Below are 21900 nucleotides of genomic sequence, written 5' to 3' on the forward strand. Positions count from 1 at the left end.
ACCTTATTGCACCTTGATCTACAGACAACACGTCTCTGGAATTCTACATTTTTTACTGGAAGGGGACACACTAGCAGTATCACATTATCTGAACAGAAGTAACTTATAAAAATGAAGAGACTAAAATAAAATCTTGAAATGTTTCAGATTCATATAGGTTAACTCAATTTATCAATCAAAATCAGGACACTAAAACAATGACATGACAGTGTTTTCAAACACAAACACACACACCCTACAGCAGATCAAGAGTAATTCTAGCTGTGTACTTTCTTCTACAGTTTTTCCCTGTAATGTTTCTCTTTGAAGGTTTCAAAATAATCAAACAATTCAGCTTTCCCTAGAACTCTTGGACTTTTTCAAACCTGAATTAACTCTCCTCTACACAAACCTTCTGCAAAGAAGCTCCTGGCACTGTTCATATTTTTAAAATCTTCTTCCTACCATTTCTTAATTTCTTCCCGTTTAAAAATCTTTTCATTTGATTTTTTTCCCCCAAGGTGGATTGTTTTTTTTTGGTAATTCTTTTTGCTTTCCTTGCCCTTTTCTTTTTTGTTTCTTCCTTAAGACTTATCTCCAGCCTTTTTTTTTTTTCTTTTCGTATTTTCCTTGAGCTCTTATGAAACCCTGACCTGTTCACTGAAAAAAAAAACACAAAAAAACAGAGCTCAAGGGTTAATGTTTTACCCCTTACTCACCATCCTGTATCTGGCTGCAGTCAACAGCAACCAAAATTCATCATCATCAATGGATTTTCACTGACATGCACTGTATTTGCTCACATAATGGCCCCATATATTGCCTTTGAAACGAGGGCGTGACCATTCTGAGATATATTCCCAGGAGTCAGTAATTGGCATTGCTGCAGGACATGTTTGCATAGTGTTTTGAAGGCAGACCTGCAGAAAAGCAGGCTTTGAAGTTCTTTTGGATGGTACTGTGCTCTCAGCAGGACACATCAACATTAACCTAAGCACATCCTCTTTGGATCGGAGCAGGCCATTAGCTAGCTGGTTTGGAGCACAGGGGGAAACAGGCATATGTCTGCCTCTAAAAGGTCAGGCAAACACATGAGGGTACAAAATCTGCAAAATCTTCCCAAAATCTGCAGTGAGCTCCAGGCTAAATGCTGTAGGCTGGAGTGGCCTCGCTCCAGCTTCTGACAGGCATCCTCCTTATCTCCGCATAGTTTTGGGATGGCCTCAAATCTGTCAAGACCACCTTTGGAGTACTTGCGGACAAAGCACCCCTGCAATGCCCCTGTCAGAGACAGGGCTCTCCGTGCAACAGGCCCTGCACAGATGCAAAATAAAAGGAGAGCCCTGTTCCCACACACAGAGGAATTATTGGAAACAGTAAAGGCAGGTGGGGGAACACAAGACAATATGGAAACAACACTGGTCAGCAAGATGCCTGACAGTGATACTTAGTATTTGAGGAAGGTGGTAGATATATCACACCCATACAGGCTGCAAAGACAATTTTCGTTTTTGAGTCTCGCTTCTGTAAGAAGTCACTATAAACAGTATACTAGCATTTTGATTTAAAAGAACTAACAACTTGACAGAGCTACCATACAAACACACAAAGCAACTTCGGTGCCGGGTAACTAAAAGAAGTGTATGCAGAATACCTGTGAGAATGCAGCCTCCAAAGTTGCTATTTCCAGCAAAGGAAAAATGTCCATCCACTTCTCTAGTCCATAGCTTTATAAGCATGTCACCTGAGCCCAGAAGTGGATCACAGCTGCTATTCCTGGAGCAAGGAGGGAGCAAGGAGGATATCTTGTACCCAGCCCAGCTCTGTACACCTGTCCCACCTGCAGAGAGGAAAGCAAGCTGGCCCACCAAAATTTGGAAGCAGAAGGAGGAGAGATTGCTTTTATCTGCTGTTATTTTTCCTGCACTGGCCATGGTTTGCAATCCCCATGGAGGCGCATTATCACTGACATAACCACAGTGACCGTAAGATTTTTCTTTCCCTCATTTTTCTACATTTAAGCATACTCTCCATTACTATACAAAATTACCCTTTTTTCCATCTAATTCACTGCTCCCCATGGGATAGCAATTAAAATTGATTCATGAATACAATACATTTGCAGGGAAAAGCAGAACAGAGGAAGCTGCTTGCCATCACGTCCCTCGCCAGGAGAGGCTTTGAGGCCTACCCCGAGCAAGGCCCCCTCAGATCTGCTGGCACACAGCTTAGAAACCAGAATGTGGTTTCCAACCTCTATCTCGCTTCAGTACGGAAGATATGGTCCTTAAAACTGGCACTGGGCTTTGACCAGCTGTATTTGGGCTCTACCTTTTAGTTTTGTGTTTCTGTAGATCCCACTTTGCAACAGGAAACTTCTCTCCCTCCAGTCCTGCTCCTCAACACCCCCTGCTGCAGGAGAGAAGGCACCTGCAGGACTCAGGCAGATGGAGAAAATGCAAGGCCCTCAGTCTCCGTGTTTCACTCCCAAGTATATGTCTGGATTTGACAAAGTCATGCCTATCAGACAGATCAGCAGATAGTCTATCTATGTTGTGGTTGCAGGATTAGGTGGGAAGAGCACTCTGTCAACTTGTGCTTTACCACAACGAAAAGAGAGGCGCAAGCCATTCAGTGCTGCTGTGGAGACACCAAAAAAGGACAACTCATCACGCTAACCAAATTCTTCCCCCTTAATCTTGGTGCAGGACCAGTCTACTTTGTAACCTTGAGAGGTAAATAAATTAAGTCTTAAATTATTGCTATTTAACTGCATATTCCAATAGTATAAACCTTTGAGAATAGAACTGAGGCCAGGATGCAAATTTCTTTTGTGAAAATCCATCATGCTTCAGGACAAACAATGTTATAAGAACAGAAAGAATAATATTATTCTTCTACCTCTAAGCTGTTGTCATCTATGATGGCATAGCTGGGTCTTCCAGCCAACCCCATCAGAGGGCCACACTGGCCACCAGCAGAACAGCAGTCTGGAAAACAGCACGCTACAGCCCTGCCTCAGCGTTCTGGCTGCAATACACTCTGAGGCAGCAGCTCTGTACTCAGTCAGAGATATTCCCACTGCACTTGCTGAAGAATTTCTGAAATTTATGAAGAGATTAGAGCCAAACTTCTGGTCCCACAGAGGTCAGGGAAAATAACAGAACGATGGTTAGTAGCTTTTAAATGTTAATCATGACTATTTCACACTAAAACCTCACTATACTAAAAACACAACCCCTACCAACACCAGCTCATAGTATGAAAATCTTCTTAAAAATAGCCTAAAAGGATTTTCTCCTAAGGTGTAGGTAAGTTCAGCTGCAGAGGATTCTAGCACCTAGATACAATTTTCTGTTTCATGGAGGCTGTGCAACCATTCCTCCTCTTACATACAACTGTGCATATCAGTGTGTTAGTGATGCTTTTGCAAAGAGGGTTTGACAACAATAGAGAGTCCCCAGCCTGCTAAATAAGAAGTGACAACTCCATTTGAAAGCTGTCTCTGGATGTGTTTTATGTGCAGAAATTATCTGTGACAGTTCAGATCAAAATAGAGTTTTCATTTCATGTGGGAGGTAAATGGACGATAGAATAGGTTACTTTAAATGCTGTAGTCTAGTCCAATTAATGTTTCAGACTTTTTTTTGTATGGATTTCTTCTGTATTCTATGCTCTAAACTTTGGGGTAAAAAAAATGTAAAACTCATTTTGTCAATAGCATGATGCAAAAACCAGGCTAAAAGGTAATAAAAGCGGTTAACAAAAACAGTCATGCAGAAGTATGGCAAAAAAGCTCAAGTTACAGTAATCTGGCTGTGAAACTAATAAGTATAAAACAGAAAAGAAAACATCACTTCATCATTCTTTCGGGGAGAACCAGGCATGGGAATCAGTTCTGACTTCCCACCTCAATCAACTGAAATGTTGCCACTTTGATGGAAAGAGGACTTGCACATCAGTCTTCTTTCTGAACAGCAGATGCAAATCCACATGCTATCTTTGCTTTTCAGATTGTGAAACATAAATTTACAATTTCTAGCTTATGTAACAGTGACAATGACACAATTTGTACTTTTAAAAAATGTCAAATCAAAAATATTACTTTGGCCTCTAAGACAAGGTTGCAGATTTTCATGTTTTCCAGAACATCATACCTGCTGATTTTTTCAAAGATATGCCCCATTAAGTACCAGGCATGGTATCTTACTGGAAATAAGACAGGATATGATAGAAAAGCATTAATGATTTAATCTGTTCTTGTATCCCTTTTATGTATTGTGGCAACTGCTGCTATCCTATCATATACAGTGACTACCACGTGTTACTTCCAACAGCTATAGCAATGAAGTGTGTACCACCAAATTTATGTAGGTATGTATGTAAATGCAGAAGCAGTCACATTTCTTCCCAGTAAGCACAAATTCACATTTGTTACCTATAAACCGATCAGTTGTCTCCTGACGACTGATAAAGAGACACTTTTACTAGTGGAGTAGTCGTGATCCTCTACTGTAACTTGAGCACAATCACGGTTCTGGTCTAAAAGTGGAAGGGAACTGCGCTGACTTAGTGCTCAGAGCCTCCTAGACATCTTTCAAAGTTGATGGGGAAAACAGTAGTTCATACAGTGCTTTTCAGATGTAAGCAATAAGTATTGCTAGCAGAAAAGCTACAGACCCACGAGAGTGAGTGACTTCTTCCTAAACAAGGGCTCACAAACCTTACATAATCCCTTTTATGTCACACACTAAACAATGCATATTTTGAAACTTTTCTGCGAAACAGCATTTTTCTTGGCATGATTTTCAATTTCCACCCACTTGTAAGAGCAGGTGTCTAAATGTATCATCTCTCAACTCCAGAAATAAAGAAAACGCTTAGAAAGCATATTAAAATCATTTTCTTAAATTCAGGGGACAGTAATTTGAGGTTCCATGGGCATTACAGAAAAGCAGACCTCTGCTACAAATGCACTGCACTACTAAAAACATGAACAGAGACAAAGCATTCAGAAGATATTAGACCTCAGTATTTTTACTGGCCAAAACCTGAATACTGGCAATCTTATTCCTCAGAGGCAGGTTTTAACACAAAAGGGAAATTAACATGTATCTATGCACTGCGGTCTTTAAAAGAAAAACACCAGAACAATGAAGCTGCTCAGCCGTTTGATGTATTTGCCATAGCTAATAGTAATGAGATAGTGGGCAGAGTGCAGATAAAAGGCTAAAAGGTATGAAGGAATACTGTTAATCATTTCCGAAGCCACACAGACATGTAAAAAATACCAGTATTTAGGCTAATGAGTGTAAATTTGGAGAGGAATACTCGAGCACTTATCATATTTAGATTGATAATCTATTTGCAGCAATGCTCAAAGACAGAGAGTTAGACTTCTGCCTGTTCAGTTCTGGAGCCAGAACATGTCACTAAGTGCAAGAGACTTTTCAAGCTCTGTAGCAAAGAGGTCAAAGTATCAACACTGATGCAGACAGTGGTATTTACAGAGAAAAGGAGGAAAAGATCAATCCCTTCCCCCCAGTCCCCTTTACATCAGCCACTGCTTTAACATGGCCATTGTACATGGCGGCACCAAATAACCGCCTCCTGCTTTTTTTCAAATGAGGGACAGCAGAAAATGTCAAAGGAAGAAAATAGCACCTTATTCAGGTGAAGGACTGCAGACTGTTTGCTTGTAATTTGTGTACTAACAATCCATAACAATTAGGAACAGGTTTATTGCTGCTTTGCTGCTGCTCCCTAATGCTCCTCCACCAGCTCACACTCCGCTGTCGTGCTAGAAGTGCCGGCTGACCTGCGAAGCAGAGACGAGCTGCAGAAGGCCTCCTCTATCATTACCTGAGAGCAGCGCTGAAGCAATCCAGGTCCCCTGGTTAGCAGCGCACTTAGGGCACGCAAGTGCTCAATTAAAGCAGTCTTTCAGCCAATTTAGCATTATGTCAACTCTGACACAGAAGATAGCTGCACCCTCCTTCCCCCCGACAGAACACGCTTTAACCTGTGTGCATCCCTCTGAAGGTGCATTGTTGCTTACTTTTCAACTGCCAGACCGTGCACAGCACTTCCACTGGAAACATGTCCCGTGCTTTAACTTATAGACTGGTCTCACAATAATTGTTTTCCATGCATTTTATGTAAATACCATAATGATCGTTTGCAGTTGATTCCCATTTACAAGGTAATAACCATATCCAGGACTAAGTAGACATCAAAGCCTAAGGGCAGAAGTGTTTACAACAGATAAACTCCAGAGCTGAAGGACATATTCTAGTTAATAGTGGTTTCAGAAGAAATGCCCCTAAGATACTATTAGGCAGAAAAAAAATATTTAAGATTAAAATTTTAAGTGAGTGAAGAAATTAAACCATAAATATGGGTCATCAGAGACTGAACGATAAGATGTTGTTTGAAATGTTAGAACACTATCTGACGCTTGCTTGTTTCTCCTCACTACTGCCGAATCACTGGAGGGAAGGGGCTAGCGATCTCCCACAGAGTAGATTTGGAGGAGTACGACATCGATGCAATGTCACACTGACTGACTGCCACTGAAGGAACTGGAACAAGAAGGGGGGAAAACAAATTAAGAGGACATTTATTGCTTTACAAGTATGTTCAAGCTATTCAATTTTTAGCACTTTCTAAAGGTATTTCACACTCAATCCTCTTACATCATCATCTTTATTGTGTTTTTTTTTTTTCTTTTTCTCTCCTTCAGCTTGATTTGATAAAAAAAAATAAATTAAGGCAGCTACCTGTTTTGTAGGCAACTGAAGAGTATAAAATGTTTCATGCAATTGCTCTCCACTGCTTTTTTAAAAAAATGGCCTCCAGGCATCAAGGACAAGGTAGTGATAACAAGAGATAACTGGTATGGTTATCTGAAGCAACATCATTTTCTCATGTTCCTTTGTCCTAATGAAAGACCTCACTTTCCCTCAGATGCAGGCCACAATCCAGTTGAAGACAAGTTACTTGTTTCATTTTCTATGACAGTCTAACACCGCTCTCCACAAAATAGTCACAATTCTCTTAGACCACCCCAGAATCAATACAGATACCTTGATCAATGTCAACAAATGATCTGTAGCTGCATGGCCTGCCAGAGAGACTGTTCCTCAGCCACTCTACGTGTGAACTCCATATGGTGCCAGGGCTCCTTTCAGGGATGTAAGGACAGTCAGACAGTCACAGAGGTGCAGAGTATGTACCATCCTAACTACATCAGAAGGTTTGAGCTGACAAACAAACTATTTCTTGGCTTGCTCTGACCCCTCGGTCACTGTCTCCACCACTGGACTTGTTTGTGATCACGTATTGAAAAATAGCACTTTTTAGAGATTGTCATCGACTGTATGCTTTGCACAGCTGTCAGACAGTAATCACAATTATTCTCTTTTTATTCTGCATCCAGTTGCCTATTAAGCCATTTCCATCACATCTCTTCAGTTCTCTCAATACTTTTGCTAGCACAATATTGAGGGATTTTCAGCTTTTCAGATAACATCAATTCTTAGTTTTCTGCTGACCAAAAGGCAGTTCATGCTTCTGTCTGTACTTGCTTCAGCAACGCTGCTTACTAGGTCCTTGGGAAACCTTTCACCAGTAGCATCTTGACACAAGCAAGGTGCAAGGTCTTGAACTCTGTTTAGGAACAGCTGGTTTATTCTGCTATTAGATCCTCAAACCTCCCACAAGTAGGTTCCCATTGACTCATTCTGAGGTCAGATCCACGGCTCTGTTACATCTTTTATAACTTAAGTTGAGAGCTAAGTCACTTCATTGAAACAAAAGGATTAAGATTAGTAGAAAAATCTTAAAGATCTGCCAGTATAAACTCTAACTAAACTGGGACTGCAGGAAAATCAAAGTATAAATATTCTGCTCAGAAAATGTCAAGAATTCCCTACAATTTTTATGGACGCTTACAGACCACTACAGTTTCCACTGTAAGGCTTCCCTTACAGAGTCGAGCTGTGTGAACACCATACAGATCTAAGCACTATGCCTGGACATGAGCAGTCATGCTGGAAAGCCCCCAAATTACTGCACTGTTCCTGGTGGCTATTTAACCTGGCAATGCTGGTGGGTCTGTGGCGTCCCCCATGGTTCCATGGTTCCCTCTGCTGCAGTCATCTGAATAAGTGTAGGAGTTTTTTTGTTGTTGTTGTTTGTGTTTTTTTTTTTTTCTGAAGAAAAATGAGGAGAAAACCTATTATTGACTGCTTACTTTCAGAAAATATGAGAACTTGTGGGATGTCACCTGAAGACTCTCAGGACTCTTCTACCTCCAAGAAAAGACATAATATGCACAGACTAAATCCCATACCCTCATCTACTGATCAGTTTTACTAGACAAAGACTATCACTGCAGTGAAAGGAAGAATCTTTTTCTTTCACTTTGCACATTTCTTTCTACATTTGAGTAGGAGCTCAAAAAATACCTTAGGAGAGGATTTTTTTTGAAACTCACAGTTCTGGACAGAGTACAAGTTCCCTGAGGTCAGAAATGTAAATTCACCTCACACCAGGCTACACAGCAAAGCTTGCACAAGGCTAAGTCATCAGGGCTTTCTTTGGAAATTGCTCTTGCTTATCCAGAAGCTAGAAGATGGTAAGCCAAAACGACTATGTCAGGAAGCTAGGGGAAAACCAGGAGAGAGTTAACAAAAGGAGTTGGGAACCGGGCTGAGAAGGGGAAAACATAAGAAAAACAGTTTCTTGGATCACAATGTGTTGGAAGAACAAGCCTCCGAATAGTGAGCAACATACGGACCTTCTGCTTGTTGTTTCTCTTCAGTCAGGGAAACGGGACTACGTTAACATTCATCATTTAACCCGAGTTGCAGTACAGAATAAACCTGACTGAAAACATACTTTTTTTTTTTTTTTTTTTCCCCTTAGCTGAAGCAACTCTGCAAGGCTAATGATGGGTCTGAGGAGACTCATTCTGACAGAAAACAACCTGGAGCAATGAAAAGCTGGGCACTTTGAAAACCCCAAAGTGTATGAAGTAGAACAGGCTATTTGGAGAGTAGTGGGAAAATAGAACCACATCACATTTAACCATGTCCCTTTAACTTTAATTAAAATAAGATTTAGCAATTCTATTTAGGATTACCGAAATCCCAGAGGATTTTGCATTTCACTGCCTATACTGCTACCAGACAACCATTAACTAGGAGGAAAACAGAGCACACAATGTTACATCCATCTATCTATACAGTATATCCAGTAAGGTAGTTTTCCTTGTTCAAGAAAAATATCCTAGTTACACTTCTTGCCTGCTAAATGGAAATACCACATGCCATTAAGGTTTGCACTTTAAGTATGCAAGTGACTGGCCTATAAACAAGATTTTAACAGCTTCTCTTTTGAACAACTCTGACTGTTTAATTAATCTTCAGCCATTAACCATTCATTTAAAATGCCACTTACGAAATCTTAATTTTGCACATTATCAGCTGGTTCACAAATAGCTATCTACGAGCAGAAGTGTAATGATCTTCCTCACTGTTCCTTGGAGCTTACCAACCTTATAGTCAATTCTGGCTTCTTCATTAACAAGACACATATTAGCATTTAAAATTAAATGGCATTTTGTTAAAAAAAAAAAAAAGGGCACAGAGAAAAGTTAATACGTACACACATTATTCTACTGCTGATTAAAGGAGCAAGTATGAGCTTTTGGTCAAACAACATCCTGCATGACGCAGAATTTAGCATCTCTTGCTCACACGAGGAAATACGCTATGGCAGGAACACGTGCAAGGCCATATGATTTCATTCCAGCTGTATGGACGATCTCATTTTGTCTTTATTTGTACATTGAAGAGGCTGACAACACCATCTGCATTTCACTCTGTATCCTCTGGTATGGTCTCATCTTCCAGTAACAGACCTGCTCTTTCTCCAGGGACCTATCTTTTGCATTTGCATCCAAACAACAGAAAGAATGGGACATTACCAACAAATAGGCAGAATTAATGTAAAATAATTCCATGCAATAATATATCACATAAGAAAAGACAGGGCTGAAGGGGAAAAAAACCTGAATGCATATGAATGCTTAACACAGCTGCCAAAGCTCAGGCTCACCAGCATCTGCAGCAGGAGTCACAAGGGAGTTGTGGGAGTGCAGTATATAAAATTTTACACATCTGTCAATAAGTGAGGTGATCCAAATGCAAACCCTAGCAGGCAGGATGCATGTAGGCAGATTTGTGACTATTCCTGACAGAATTTATTTCTGCTGAAGAATGCATGGCCTCGAACAACCATGCACACATTACACGGCAGTAGCAGCTCTGCTCTGGTTCAAGTTTGACAATGTCCTTCTGTTTAGACGTGCTTTAAAACACCCAGGGTCACCTGATTTCTGCGAAATCTGGGGTGTCCACAAGAAGTGAACAACAGGGCTGGGGTCCCAACATTGGAAGGATCTGGGTGAGGGATCTGTCCTGGGAAAGAGCACTTTGAACTCTACCTGGACTGTAGTTTTTCTTGAATGCTACCAATACATTCAGAGTCTCATTCCATTTCTGTTCCTTTACAATACAGACTCATTTCATTTCTATCTTGCCTCCACGACATCCCCCTTAAAGAGTAGCCATTCCTGAGTAAAAGACCACCCACCCCTCTAGCAGTGAATTGCTTTTTCTATTCAGTGATAAAAGGTGTTGTAGATGGACATTAGGCATTGACCATTGTGCACTGTACTGACAAAAAAAACCCTTCAGTGTCAGGCTGAGGGCCAAGTGACATACCTGGACAACCCTAACTCACCCTTTTGGAGCAAAGCCTTTTGTGTGCAGCTCTGGGTTCCTAAGGCCTTGCTTTGAACAGGACAGGAGCTACCTACACCTGCCCAAAAGACGAGCATTTAGCCTGCTTTTTAGAACAAAAATTCTCCATTTGTTGTATTTCAAAACTGTGGATCCTTTTCACTTTCCTCTCAAGTTTACACACAGCTTACGATTACCATTTAGTTTCTCAGGATACACACATCACTATTTGTCTTTGATCCTCTCCAGGGGAGGGCAGACTGCTCAGTGTGTCTTGCCTCTCCCCCATGACTCCGACCGGTTCTGAGGGTGGGATGTGAGGGGCACAGGTTGGGTTGTGCAGAGGGATAGTTTTCCTCATTTACAACTTTGCATTTTGCTAGATTGAATGTGCTGGAAGAGTGCAAGTTCTCCACGAGGAAATTTTAAATCTGAAATAAGGAAGATCCATTTTTTGATTAATTAATTAACATTGTACAATCTTCCATAGTGAGATAAGATCTTCCACATAATATCTTCTACAGTGGGACCCAACATAGCATCTCCAAAAACAGAGAGCTGGAACAGACTAGGGCTTTGGACTCTACTCCTATGCAATAAAACAGTGATTTCTTTCTTTCTTTTTTTTTTTTTTTTTTAAATCTGCAACAAGATACAGCTCTGTATTCTTGCTAAACAAAGGAAAACTGTATTCGTTTTTGTCAGACCAGCACTTTGAAATTCCCTAAGATAAGACACATAAATAAATGAAGAATTATACTTGGCAAAGAGTTTGGCATCAGACTTTAAATGTTTCATAGTTCTGGGCTGAGCAAATAATTTGAGCATGTCTCTAGAACCTTTCAGGAGATGTGCTCAGAGTGTTTGGATAAACTTGACAGCACCATGTTCGAGGGAGGAAAAAGGAGGAAATTGCTTATTCAAAACGTGAGAAAGGGTTACAACATGTGACATGCCTGACATTTAAGTGATAAAAGTGTTTTACATATGCTCTTTTGGCTTTGGTCTGACACCTAGGCTCTGCCATGGTGCAACTTAGCACTGTCATGGTACAGCCTTGATAACTAAACTCAGAAATGTGACTTACCACTCTTTTCGGGAACATATGGGCCACAGACCGCAAAGCCTCTGCTGCAGGCTGAGGAAACGTACAGCGTCTCCAGCAGAGACCCACGAGTTCCCCAGCTGCACAAGGTGCCTGCGCAGGCTGCGCCATCCTCTAGGATGGCATTTGCATTACAGAAAATTGTGTCTAATTACAAACAAACAGAAAAATGCTTGATTTACAATGAAATGTGTGATTTTGCTAGCTTTTTTTTTAAGTCTTTAACTTAACATTCACAGAATACACTGATCATGCTAATGCTTTCGCTATATTCATTAATAAGGACAATTTACATTTGCATAGCACCTCTCTGAGTTAAGAATCCCAAAGCTTTCAGTAAAATATACACAAAAATTAAATCTATTTCACTGAATATAGTCATCGTTGGAATAAAAATCAACAATTGTGAAGCAGTGCAGAAGAACGTTACACAACAGTTGAAAATAACACAAAGCAAACCCCTCAAAATAAACCAAGGCAAAAAAAATCCCTGAGATGCCAGATGCAATTGTAGGTAAAGGGACGTTAGTATGCAAAGAGCAGTGTGAACCAGGTCTGCGTGTGCCCTATGCAGCAGTGCTTAGAGGCAGCAGACATACTTCAGAGTGATTAAAGGAACATTCTTCATACACTAGCAGGCTTTTGTTTTCTGCAATAGTGGGATCTCTGTGGGAGATTCTCAGTTTAAACTGGGAATCTACTGAGAAGAATAAACTGGGGACACTCGATGGACTTGTGATGAGAAAAGGGAAGGTGGGTAAGTATGTGAATGGTGAACGGCACATATCTGACCACAAAGCTTCTTTCTTTACAAATGGCCTCCAATTCTACAAGCCATTTATTATGCTAATGCATTCTTCTGCAAAAATAAAATAAAAGTGAACTTACCATTTCAAATAATGAGTTTTAATTCTCTGTCATAATGACGCATAACGAATTTCCAGACCAAAATGCATAACGTATTCTCTCTGTGTTCCAATCCCCCTTCTACCCCAAGCTGCATTTACTCTAGTCACTGATCAAATCTCCACACACTACATTACAAGTGGAGAGTCAGAGGCAGGAGAAAAAGCCATCCATCTACAGTAAAATTAATAGCAAAACTTTGAGAGAGCATGCATGCGTTAGCAGGACCAAAACATGAACTATTACATGACAAATGCACTGATAAATGTCCAACCCTGCAAATGCAAAATAACTTTGGTTTGGTTAATAAGCATCCATTATAACCCTTTCCCATCATTCTGAGGCAGACAAGGCAGTTTTCATACTTGACCCTTGAAAGCAGATTTGTTTTTGTAATTAACATGTTACCCAGAGATCTTTCTTTCCACATCTCTTTTCTCCTTTCAATACTCTCCCTCTAGCACAGAAAGATTTCCTTGCGTGTAGTTGCCACTACATTCAACAACTGCTGGCTGAGACCTCACAACACACTGCATAAATTCACATCAAATTATTCAGGTTTGGCACATTTCTGCTGGTGAGTAACAACAACCTTTTTGTCTCTGAGACAAAGGAAATAAAGATTTAAAAAAAGAACAAAGGCAGCCTAATAAGAATCCCATATTTCCTAATCTGGCTAAACACTATCTACAAGCCTCAGAAATTCAACAAAGCAAAGTTGTTGTGGACTGTTTGTCTTTCAGTACAGAACCAAAACAGATAGAACAGCCTTTCAGCATGACTTCTGATCATAGGTCAGATATTATGTAACTTTTTTTTTTCTTGTTTAGTTTTTCACTGAATTATCATGGTAGGACATGTAATTACAGATAAATACACAGTAAAATCCAGGATCCCAATACTGAATCCAGACTTGGTTGGGATTGCGATCATGTCCACATACCAAGTCAAGAGTTCATTCAGTGTAGTTAAAGCCACAAGGTAGGCAATCAAACAAAAGAGGCCAGAGGGAGAGACTTGGGCATTTCTTCATGGCTGCATGGAAAAACAATGTATAAACCACACTTCAAAACTGATGACATGTTTAAAATGTTAAGCTATAAAGTCTCTGTTAAAACTGATATTATGAAGCAACCTTTATGACAGTGTCTTGCTCCCATGCTGAGTTACATCTGTATATACTTATTTTTAAAAAATCTGTGAATCTGAATTTGGACTCCCTCCTGATGGTAATTCTCAGCTCTGGGTTTCCGAGTTAGCGTGAACTTGGTTTCTGATCCCTTTACTATACACAGATGTTCATGCGACTTCAGTAACAATCACCTCAAGCCTTTTCTAGGAAAGCAAAACACTTTAGATGGCAAAAAGCTGCAATCACTGCCTCTAATCTCACCCACTTCACCCTTATGCAGTAGGGGAAGAGTTAACAATACAGAAGAAGAGAATTAGCAATGTCGTTATGTTTGGAAAGGTCTCTCTCATACTGTATTTAGGTGAGAAAGAGAGACACTTGGCCCATTCCTTGCTACACACTTATAATTACGTCAGATGTATTTTATTACTACTTATAACAAAGACTCAGTACACATTTTTAAGGTACTATGATGCTACAAACTGAAAACACTCTTGTATCTGTGCTCACATATTTCTCCAAAATTAACAAGTGTGGTATCACACAGAACAGACTGAGGCTATAGGAAGACATTACCCATATGTGGGCATGAACTCAAAGCATAAACAGTTCCTTAAGTGCCCCATGTCTTTCTCTGTCAGCTCTTCTTTTCACGTACCCTTCTCTATAATGCCTATACAATCAGATATTGGTTTGAAAAACCCAGCATCAATGCATTAACACTGTGATACTAATGAAGACTTATGTTCCTTTATCCCCAAATTCCAGAAGCATCCAGTTTTAAAACCATCATAATGGTGGGTAATCATCACCTCAACAGAATTCGTTTTCTTTTTAACCCAGGGAAAAACTTGACCATCCTTCTTTGGTGCTATCAACCTGGAAGCTTGACAGTAAGGATTAAAAATTGCTCCTTCCTTCCCACTTGGTTATTGGAAAGGCTGTGAAAGGCAATCAGTCTTGTGAAGCCACACTTCACAGTCTGCATAAAAATGCCATGATTCCCAGTCCTCTCCCCAGCCTAATTGAAAGTGCATAATATCACACAGCTGGGAAAAACTAAACTGTAAACATATGCAATATATCATGTTATCATACAAAACCTGTTACTAATAGGCATTTGATGATCAGCAGGATCGAAAGGGATCTGAAACCAGAGATTATTTTTGATGCAGTTTAAGAACTTTTCCTGAGTGAAAAAGGGAAAAGCACTCTCTCAGCAGGGGAGAAATTGGACTGAAGTCAGTTCATTCATTCTGTTTGTGAAATATGGACTTTTCTTTAATGATTTTTGTTTGACTGCTGCCTTGCTCAGATGCTTTAGGGGCATTGCTGGAGCAAATTACAGTTTGAAGAGGAAATCCATGGCTTTCTAGTCAGTAAATACAGGTGCCTGGGGCATCTGAACAGCCTCCCTGCCCAGCCCCAATCTCCCCTCTACCGAGCTATTATTGTTTCTAATGCCAGGTGGCAACGTTACCTGTCACCAGGAGTCTGTGGGTAGTGCTGCTTGTTTATTTTTGCATACAATCCTTCCAAGTGCTCCCTCTCCATTGGTGCTGAAGCAGAATCACGTGGATATACAAAGGTTTCTGCTACTGCTGGTGATGATGGCCTGTAAATGCTCGCTGCTGGATAAGCCTCTCGGAAGTGATTCACTCTAGCATAATTTGGATCCACCTCATCATCATCAATGTCAGGTCCTCCAGGACCAGTGGAATAATCAAGCAGGCCTCTCAGTTGCTTTTGCCGTAACTCCTGATGCTTTGCACCAATCCTAACAACGAAAAACAAAGAACAAATATGCAGTTGGATCTGCTTCAACAGCAACCACAGACACTGATTCATCATGTAAATTTGGAGCACCAGCTCCAAATCCAACTGTTTAGATCTTCCAGTACGCAGTGAAACTGGTGCCAGATGAAACAAAATGGTGCACACAACAATTTGTCTCTGGAAATCACCTTTGTAACCAAGGTGGTCATCGTTTTGGTGAACAAAACACAATGCTGAATATGGTGGCTTTTTAGAGGTGTATATGCATATCCATGCACACATATGGTTTTAATTCTACAGCTGCTCTCCACTTCGCAGTTAATATACCTCACCCAATCCTGAAACATTTAATCTAAAGTAGCCAATAAAATTATTACTGTCCCTTGTACAGTTGACCCCCCCAGATTCTTATAAATAAACTAACTTTTGAAAAGTGGAGTAAATGTGAACATTAATGGAGAGATGGCAGAGTTGTCTCAAATCAAAGGACCACAGTTCATTTGCTGAAGATTTAATTTTTTTAATTTTATTTTGGCTGAATAGATGGGGAAATCACGCCTCACTATATACAGGATAGGGAAAAAGTAAAACAGCAAAGAAATTAATAGAAACCTGACAGAGATGAATTGGTGCATATAAGTGAATTAAAGACTATTACTGGCAGTACTCCACTGTGATAAAGCCTTAAGTGGTATTACAAAATGCTGCTGCTAATCAGGGCCATTGTGTAATCTCTTTGGAACAGTAAAACATATTCAGGTAAATTTCAAACTCAGCTGATATTCAATGATTCAACATTCATGCTGAAGGAAAAAAAAACACAGCAACCTATAGCAAGGCACATGCAACTTCTACTAACTGCTCAGCTACGCTTCATCACAGCATAATTAAATGCCATGAGATGGATCAAGCAGAATGCTGATCACAGTATGTAATAAATAGCATATAGAGAAAATAATGAAGCATGGATGAAAAAATGAAGAATGGAAGACAGATACAGAAATGCAGTGATTGACAGAAGAAGCCAACATTCACTGTTTACTGTATCTGAAGTACAGCATCAGCATAGAAGGAATAGTACAATTTGTACCACAGAAGAGTAAGTACAAAGGATGTAAGCAGACCTGGTTGCCTCAGTAAACCCTCAGGATTCTACAGAGTGAAAAATGAAGATGTTTTGAAGAGTCCTGAATGGACATGGAGAAAACAGTTCCTTGAAAGAAGAGAAGAGCACATCAGGAGCTTGGTGCTGATGATCCAGTCTGGTAGACAGCTGCTATTAAGTGGAGAATGAGATTCATGCCACTTATTTTTTTCTATTAGAATTGTATCATCAAAATAAATGTTTATTACTTTTCAAATGATTTATAGTTTCACAAATAATTCTAATGAGAACAACATGCTTTCCTCCACATATGCCTGAGTACATTAATGTGCACGATGCAGGCTTTTCAGTTAGGCCTCTCCCTTATCCGTGTGAGGACATATCTAGTGAGGGTGCTAAATAAAAGGGCAAGTTTTTAATGCTTAAAATGTAGGCATACTTTGCAGTGGGATGAGCCCGCATATGATACAAGGCTGTTGACAGAGGAGATGCCTGCTATCCACTCCATGTTTCCTCAGTGGAGCAGATGACCTTTTTTTCTCTCGAAATACTTTCTTATAAAGACTAGGAGGAGAGAAAGTAATGTTTTCCTAACACAGCATTTCTGCTTTTCTTCAAGTTCTTGATCCCAGCCCAGTTAGTTCCGTTTCTTTAATTTTTCTTAATTTTTCATTAAAAATACTCACAAAGCCTGAATGTAATCTACTGCATTATTCTTAGAGATTAAAGGTCAATTAGAAGAAATAAGATATAATCCAAGTGTATCCTTGATATCTCTCAGGTTTCAACACTTAGGCTTCCTAAGAATTCCTCCTTTTTTCTTCCTGCAGTTTCTCTTCTCTGTACAATCTCCTCCTCCTTCCATACCCTTCACCCTACTTCTCTCTCGCTTCAGGTTTCAGTGCCACACACACTCCCTGTTGTGTATTTGAATGTTGGTTCAGGTCAGGACAGGTGCTAGCACCAAGTGCAAACTCACATGGGCTAAGCCAGTATCTTGAAATTGTAGCAGATTCTGCACAACGCTTGCTTTATCCACAAGGGAAATTTTTCAGGAGAATCTTACGGATGGCACAGCCTGGCATCAATGCGTGATAAATTCAGTTAGTAAGGTGTATCTTCTCTCATTTTACTGCCAATTGCTCTGCCTCATCTAGCTGACGACTTCTTGAGATGGTGAGAATTTAATGGAATTCACAGAATGATGGGATGTGCAACTTATTGTTTGTAAAACTAATGGTGACAGTGGTATAGACCTTGGTAACGGTCATGCTTTTCTTCATAAAACACTGGACAATGGTATGGGGAGAAAAGTCATCATGGAGGAGCTGTATATGACAACAAACTAAAAAGTATTGGTCATCATTCATTTCCATCTAAACTGCAAACCATTGCTAGCAAATTAGTAATAATTAAAGAGCAGCTGAAAGCATGCAAAAGCCTTTATCCTCCAAGGGTTTGTGAATAAAGATAAAAGGGAGATTACACAGCGGAGTTTTGTGGAGAAAGCCAGTGTGTCCATGTGTGAAAAAAATCACATTCATCACTCACATAAAGGAATCTGTGGCAAAGTTATCACCTGGTCCATTTGTCGTAAAAAACAGATTTTCCAGGTAGCTCATCACCAAGAGCACTCATTGTACTGCAACGACAGGGGTGGATTCTCACTGCAAATATGGCCTCAGACATCAGTGAAGCAGGGAGGGAGGTCTACATTGCTGATTTCCATCTTTTATACATAAAGAGACTTCAAGAGAAACCCTCTTGCAGAAGGATTAATATTTTACATGTCCCACGTGGGATTACATTAGAAATGTAAAAATCTATCTATTTTTGTTTAAAAAAATTCACACAAATAACTGTTAGCTCCTGCACTCAATAACTCCATCTGGTTGGTAGCAGTCCTTGCTTCTCATTATCCTGCTCTTCACCTACTAAAATTCATAAGGCACTTTGAGATTGTTTCTGCCTTTCAGATGAAGTTTGAAAAAGATTATTTGAATCTTCTTAAAAACCTGGGAAACTGGAGGGCTTCAGCCTCAATTACTGATCAAAAAGCCTAACACAGACCTTGGTGCAGGAATATATCAGCAGAGGTACAAGCTTCATGACGCACAGTGGGGAATTATTACAGGCCCATGTGGGATGATAGAGTGCAGAAAAGCAGGAGGACATTGCAATCACGGAACGGTCTTCTCACACGTCAGTGCAGAAGGCATGGCACACATTCACAAGAAGAGTCCCAACAGTTTCTCGGAAATGAGGAGACATAACATTCTTTGGACCAATATATCACCTGTCCCCTAGGTATTTAAGACCTATTTGAAAGCAAAAGAGTAGTGCAGCACAGCAGTATCACGTGAATTTTGCTTTCATGTCTGACAGTGAGAGTAATTTGTTCTGCTATCAATACTGGTATATCCTGCACAACAAAAGCTGGAATTAGGTCACCACAATTTTCTTTTGTTCCTGTAAATAAGTCTACCTTCTTCAACTTCTTCTGAATGCAACCTCCAATTGCTTCCACTATTGTAAGCTGAACCCGTTCAAGAACAATCATTTCCATTCTGTATTATACTGACCAGCCAATACCAGGTTATGTCAAATTTTTCATGATCAATGTTTCATCTTTTCAGCACAGCTATTACAACTGCATTAATATTTTGTGTTTCTTTCTTACCCTTCCACACAAATCTATAAAGTTTGCTCTGTGATATCTTTTTCACTTCAATCCAAATGTTCAAATATATGGAAACAAACTGCCAGATGACTGATTATTCTTTCCTTCTCTCTATTTACCTGGATTTCCAGACCTTCTCTTACATTTTTCACCTTGGAAATTGCTTTGTGTTTTTCTGAAGTTTTAAATATGCTCACTGTATTTCAGCATCATGTTTTCACCCAGTTTTAAAGCAATCTTTTTTTCTGCAGCACGTCCCAGTAGATGCACAGGAAGCCTTTACTGAGATATAAAAAAAATAAATGTTGCATTTCTTCTCTCTCTCCTACAATGCTCTGTCAACCCTACTAAGCAGGCTACTTCTGCTATATCCCACTCTATTGGTTTTACATTTCTGCATCTTCCTCTGCACTTCTCCCTATCTGAAAAAGCATTGTCTTTACTTCCCACCACAAAAAAAACCAAAGAAAATCCTTCCAAATCAACACAATTATCATAGCAAACAGCTTACAGTTATTATGAACAAACAGTAATTACATGAGAGCCCAAAACTTGAAGCACAGGATGGGTCTGGTTAAACAACTGGTGCAAACTTGTGACAAAAGATAAAATGTCACTCAGCACCATGATGCTGGCAGTGAAACCAGAGATGAGGAGAGGCACAGGTCACCATCTGAACAATTTAGCGTAGCACTGAAGTTTCTACAAACTTCCTGATGAGGGAAGGGGAAAAAAAAAAAAGCCTCTCAGAATGAAGGGAAGTTAAATATATTTCCTTTTGGGTATCCCATATCAGTCCTGCTTGCTCTCTTCCGCCACCTGAACACCACGCTCTCCAGTTAAATCACTGCATGACAACTACATCAACTTCCCTTAGCTGTGTTTCTGTAAAAACACAACCTTTGCACACAAGCAGCCCGAGAACAAGCAACAGAAGTGCTGCATCAAGCAATGCCCTTTCTATTTCCTGTGACCTACCTTTTCCTCAACAGCATCCAACACATTTCCTATCTTCATCTTTTCTGTCACTTTCAAGACCCACTAGCTATTGCTAGAACCTTTCTCTACAGCAAATCATTTCAGTAGAAAAAAGTACTTTGATAAAATATAAAAGCTCAATAAAACTATAGACAACATTTTCAAAACATGTTGCATGCTACTTTTAGGAGTTAAATGAAGACAGTATCTGATATGTCTCATGTACTTCTGAAAGTGGGACACAGTATTTTGAAAACATTTATCGACACCTCATGTAATATTCAGTAGCACACCCCCAGAACTGTAAAACAAGTAAATGCTCTCATTTACTTTCAACTTTCCTACCTGACATACCCACACAAATCACATACACTGACTGTACGTGTATTACTTCATGAAAAGATGCACAAACCCAGAGTGCAACAGCCACAAAGGGGTTAACAGCCCCAACAGCTCCTTCCAGCTGCAGCTCAGACACACGATTGAGTTACTGTGGCTTAACAAGTTATTGTGTTTCTGCTGAGCTACTGTCAATGACCACATATGTATTCGCCGCCTGTGACAAACACAATGTAAAATGCTTTAGCCTGACATCAGTGACAGAGATACTGACAGGCAAAAGCTGGCTCAGAAGACAGCAGCTCACGAAGAGCGAGGCAGCTGCTGGAACGGCTTGGGACCACCTCAAGAAAACTCAAAAAAAAAAAAAAAAGGAGTGCAGCAGAAGTGGCTTGTGGAGCACTCCCAGGAATGCTTTCAGGAATGGAATGAGAGGGCCAGGAAAAGCCACACCAGATACTCCTCATCTCTTGGCTGTCCAGGCATAGGCTGGGTGGGTAGCTTGGTTGGGAGCAGGGAACAAGAAAATGCTGAACCTTCTAAAACCAATGCGGAAAAAACCACTGGGAAAACTAAAACGCAGGACTTAGTGAGAGCAGCGCAGTAGCTCAAAGAAGGCCAGGGTCATAAAAAACTTTGGAAATCAAAGACTGCTTGCAACGGGGAGCAACCAGGCAGATACTGGATACAACCCAGCCTGCAGCTCTGGAGGCTCCACACCAGCCCTAGCTCGGAAGGAGCTTTGCAGGGGAGTCACCATCTAAGGAGCAGCCTTGGGAGCAGCCCTGCCACCACCCACACAGGGTGTCTGCCACCCAACAGGAGGCACGAGAAGCTACTCAGTGGCACCAACAGCCACTAGGTCTGATCACAGTGTAAGGACAACGGGGGGGAGCTTGGCCCAGGAGACACCATGGGCTTTTACTTGGAGAGCTGCAAGGCTGCATTTCACACCAGAACAGGTTTTGATTTGGGACTAAAAAACAACCAACCAGAAATATGCCCTTGGCAAAAAGAACAATCTTTACTGAGGCATTTGAACGTTTCCCTTGCACTGCCCATGAGCTCTGGAACATCCTGTCAGCATGAAGC

The 21900-nt window shown here is 40.4% G+C and overlaps 1 protein-coding gene across 6 annotated transcripts in view; it reads right to left on the minus strand.

The window, feature by feature from the left end:
• The window catches only part of PARD3B (par-3 family cell polarity regulator beta), a 399412-nt gene that overhangs the window by 64167 nt on the left and 313345 nt on the right, over positions 1-21900 (minus strand). For 5 of the 6 annotated variants that reach the window (XM_066999113.1, XM_066999112.1, XM_066999111.1 and 2 more), the window contains one exon: positions 15411-15707. The exons of the other annotated variant lie outside the window; for it this stretch is intronic. In XM_066999113.1, the coding sequence (XP_066855214.1) occupies positions 15411-15707 (297 nt within the window). The remainder of the gene's footprint in view (positions 1-15410; positions 15708-21900) is intronic. 6 annotated transcript variants of the gene reach the window in all.

Source organism: Anser cygnoides, chromosome 6 (genome assembly GCF_040182565.1).
Source record: "Anser cygnoides isolate HZ-2024a breed goose chromosome 6, Taihu_goose_T2T_genome, whole genome shotgun sequence".
NCBI lineage: Eukaryota > Metazoa > Chordata > Aves > Anseriformes > Anatidae > Anser > Anser cygnoides.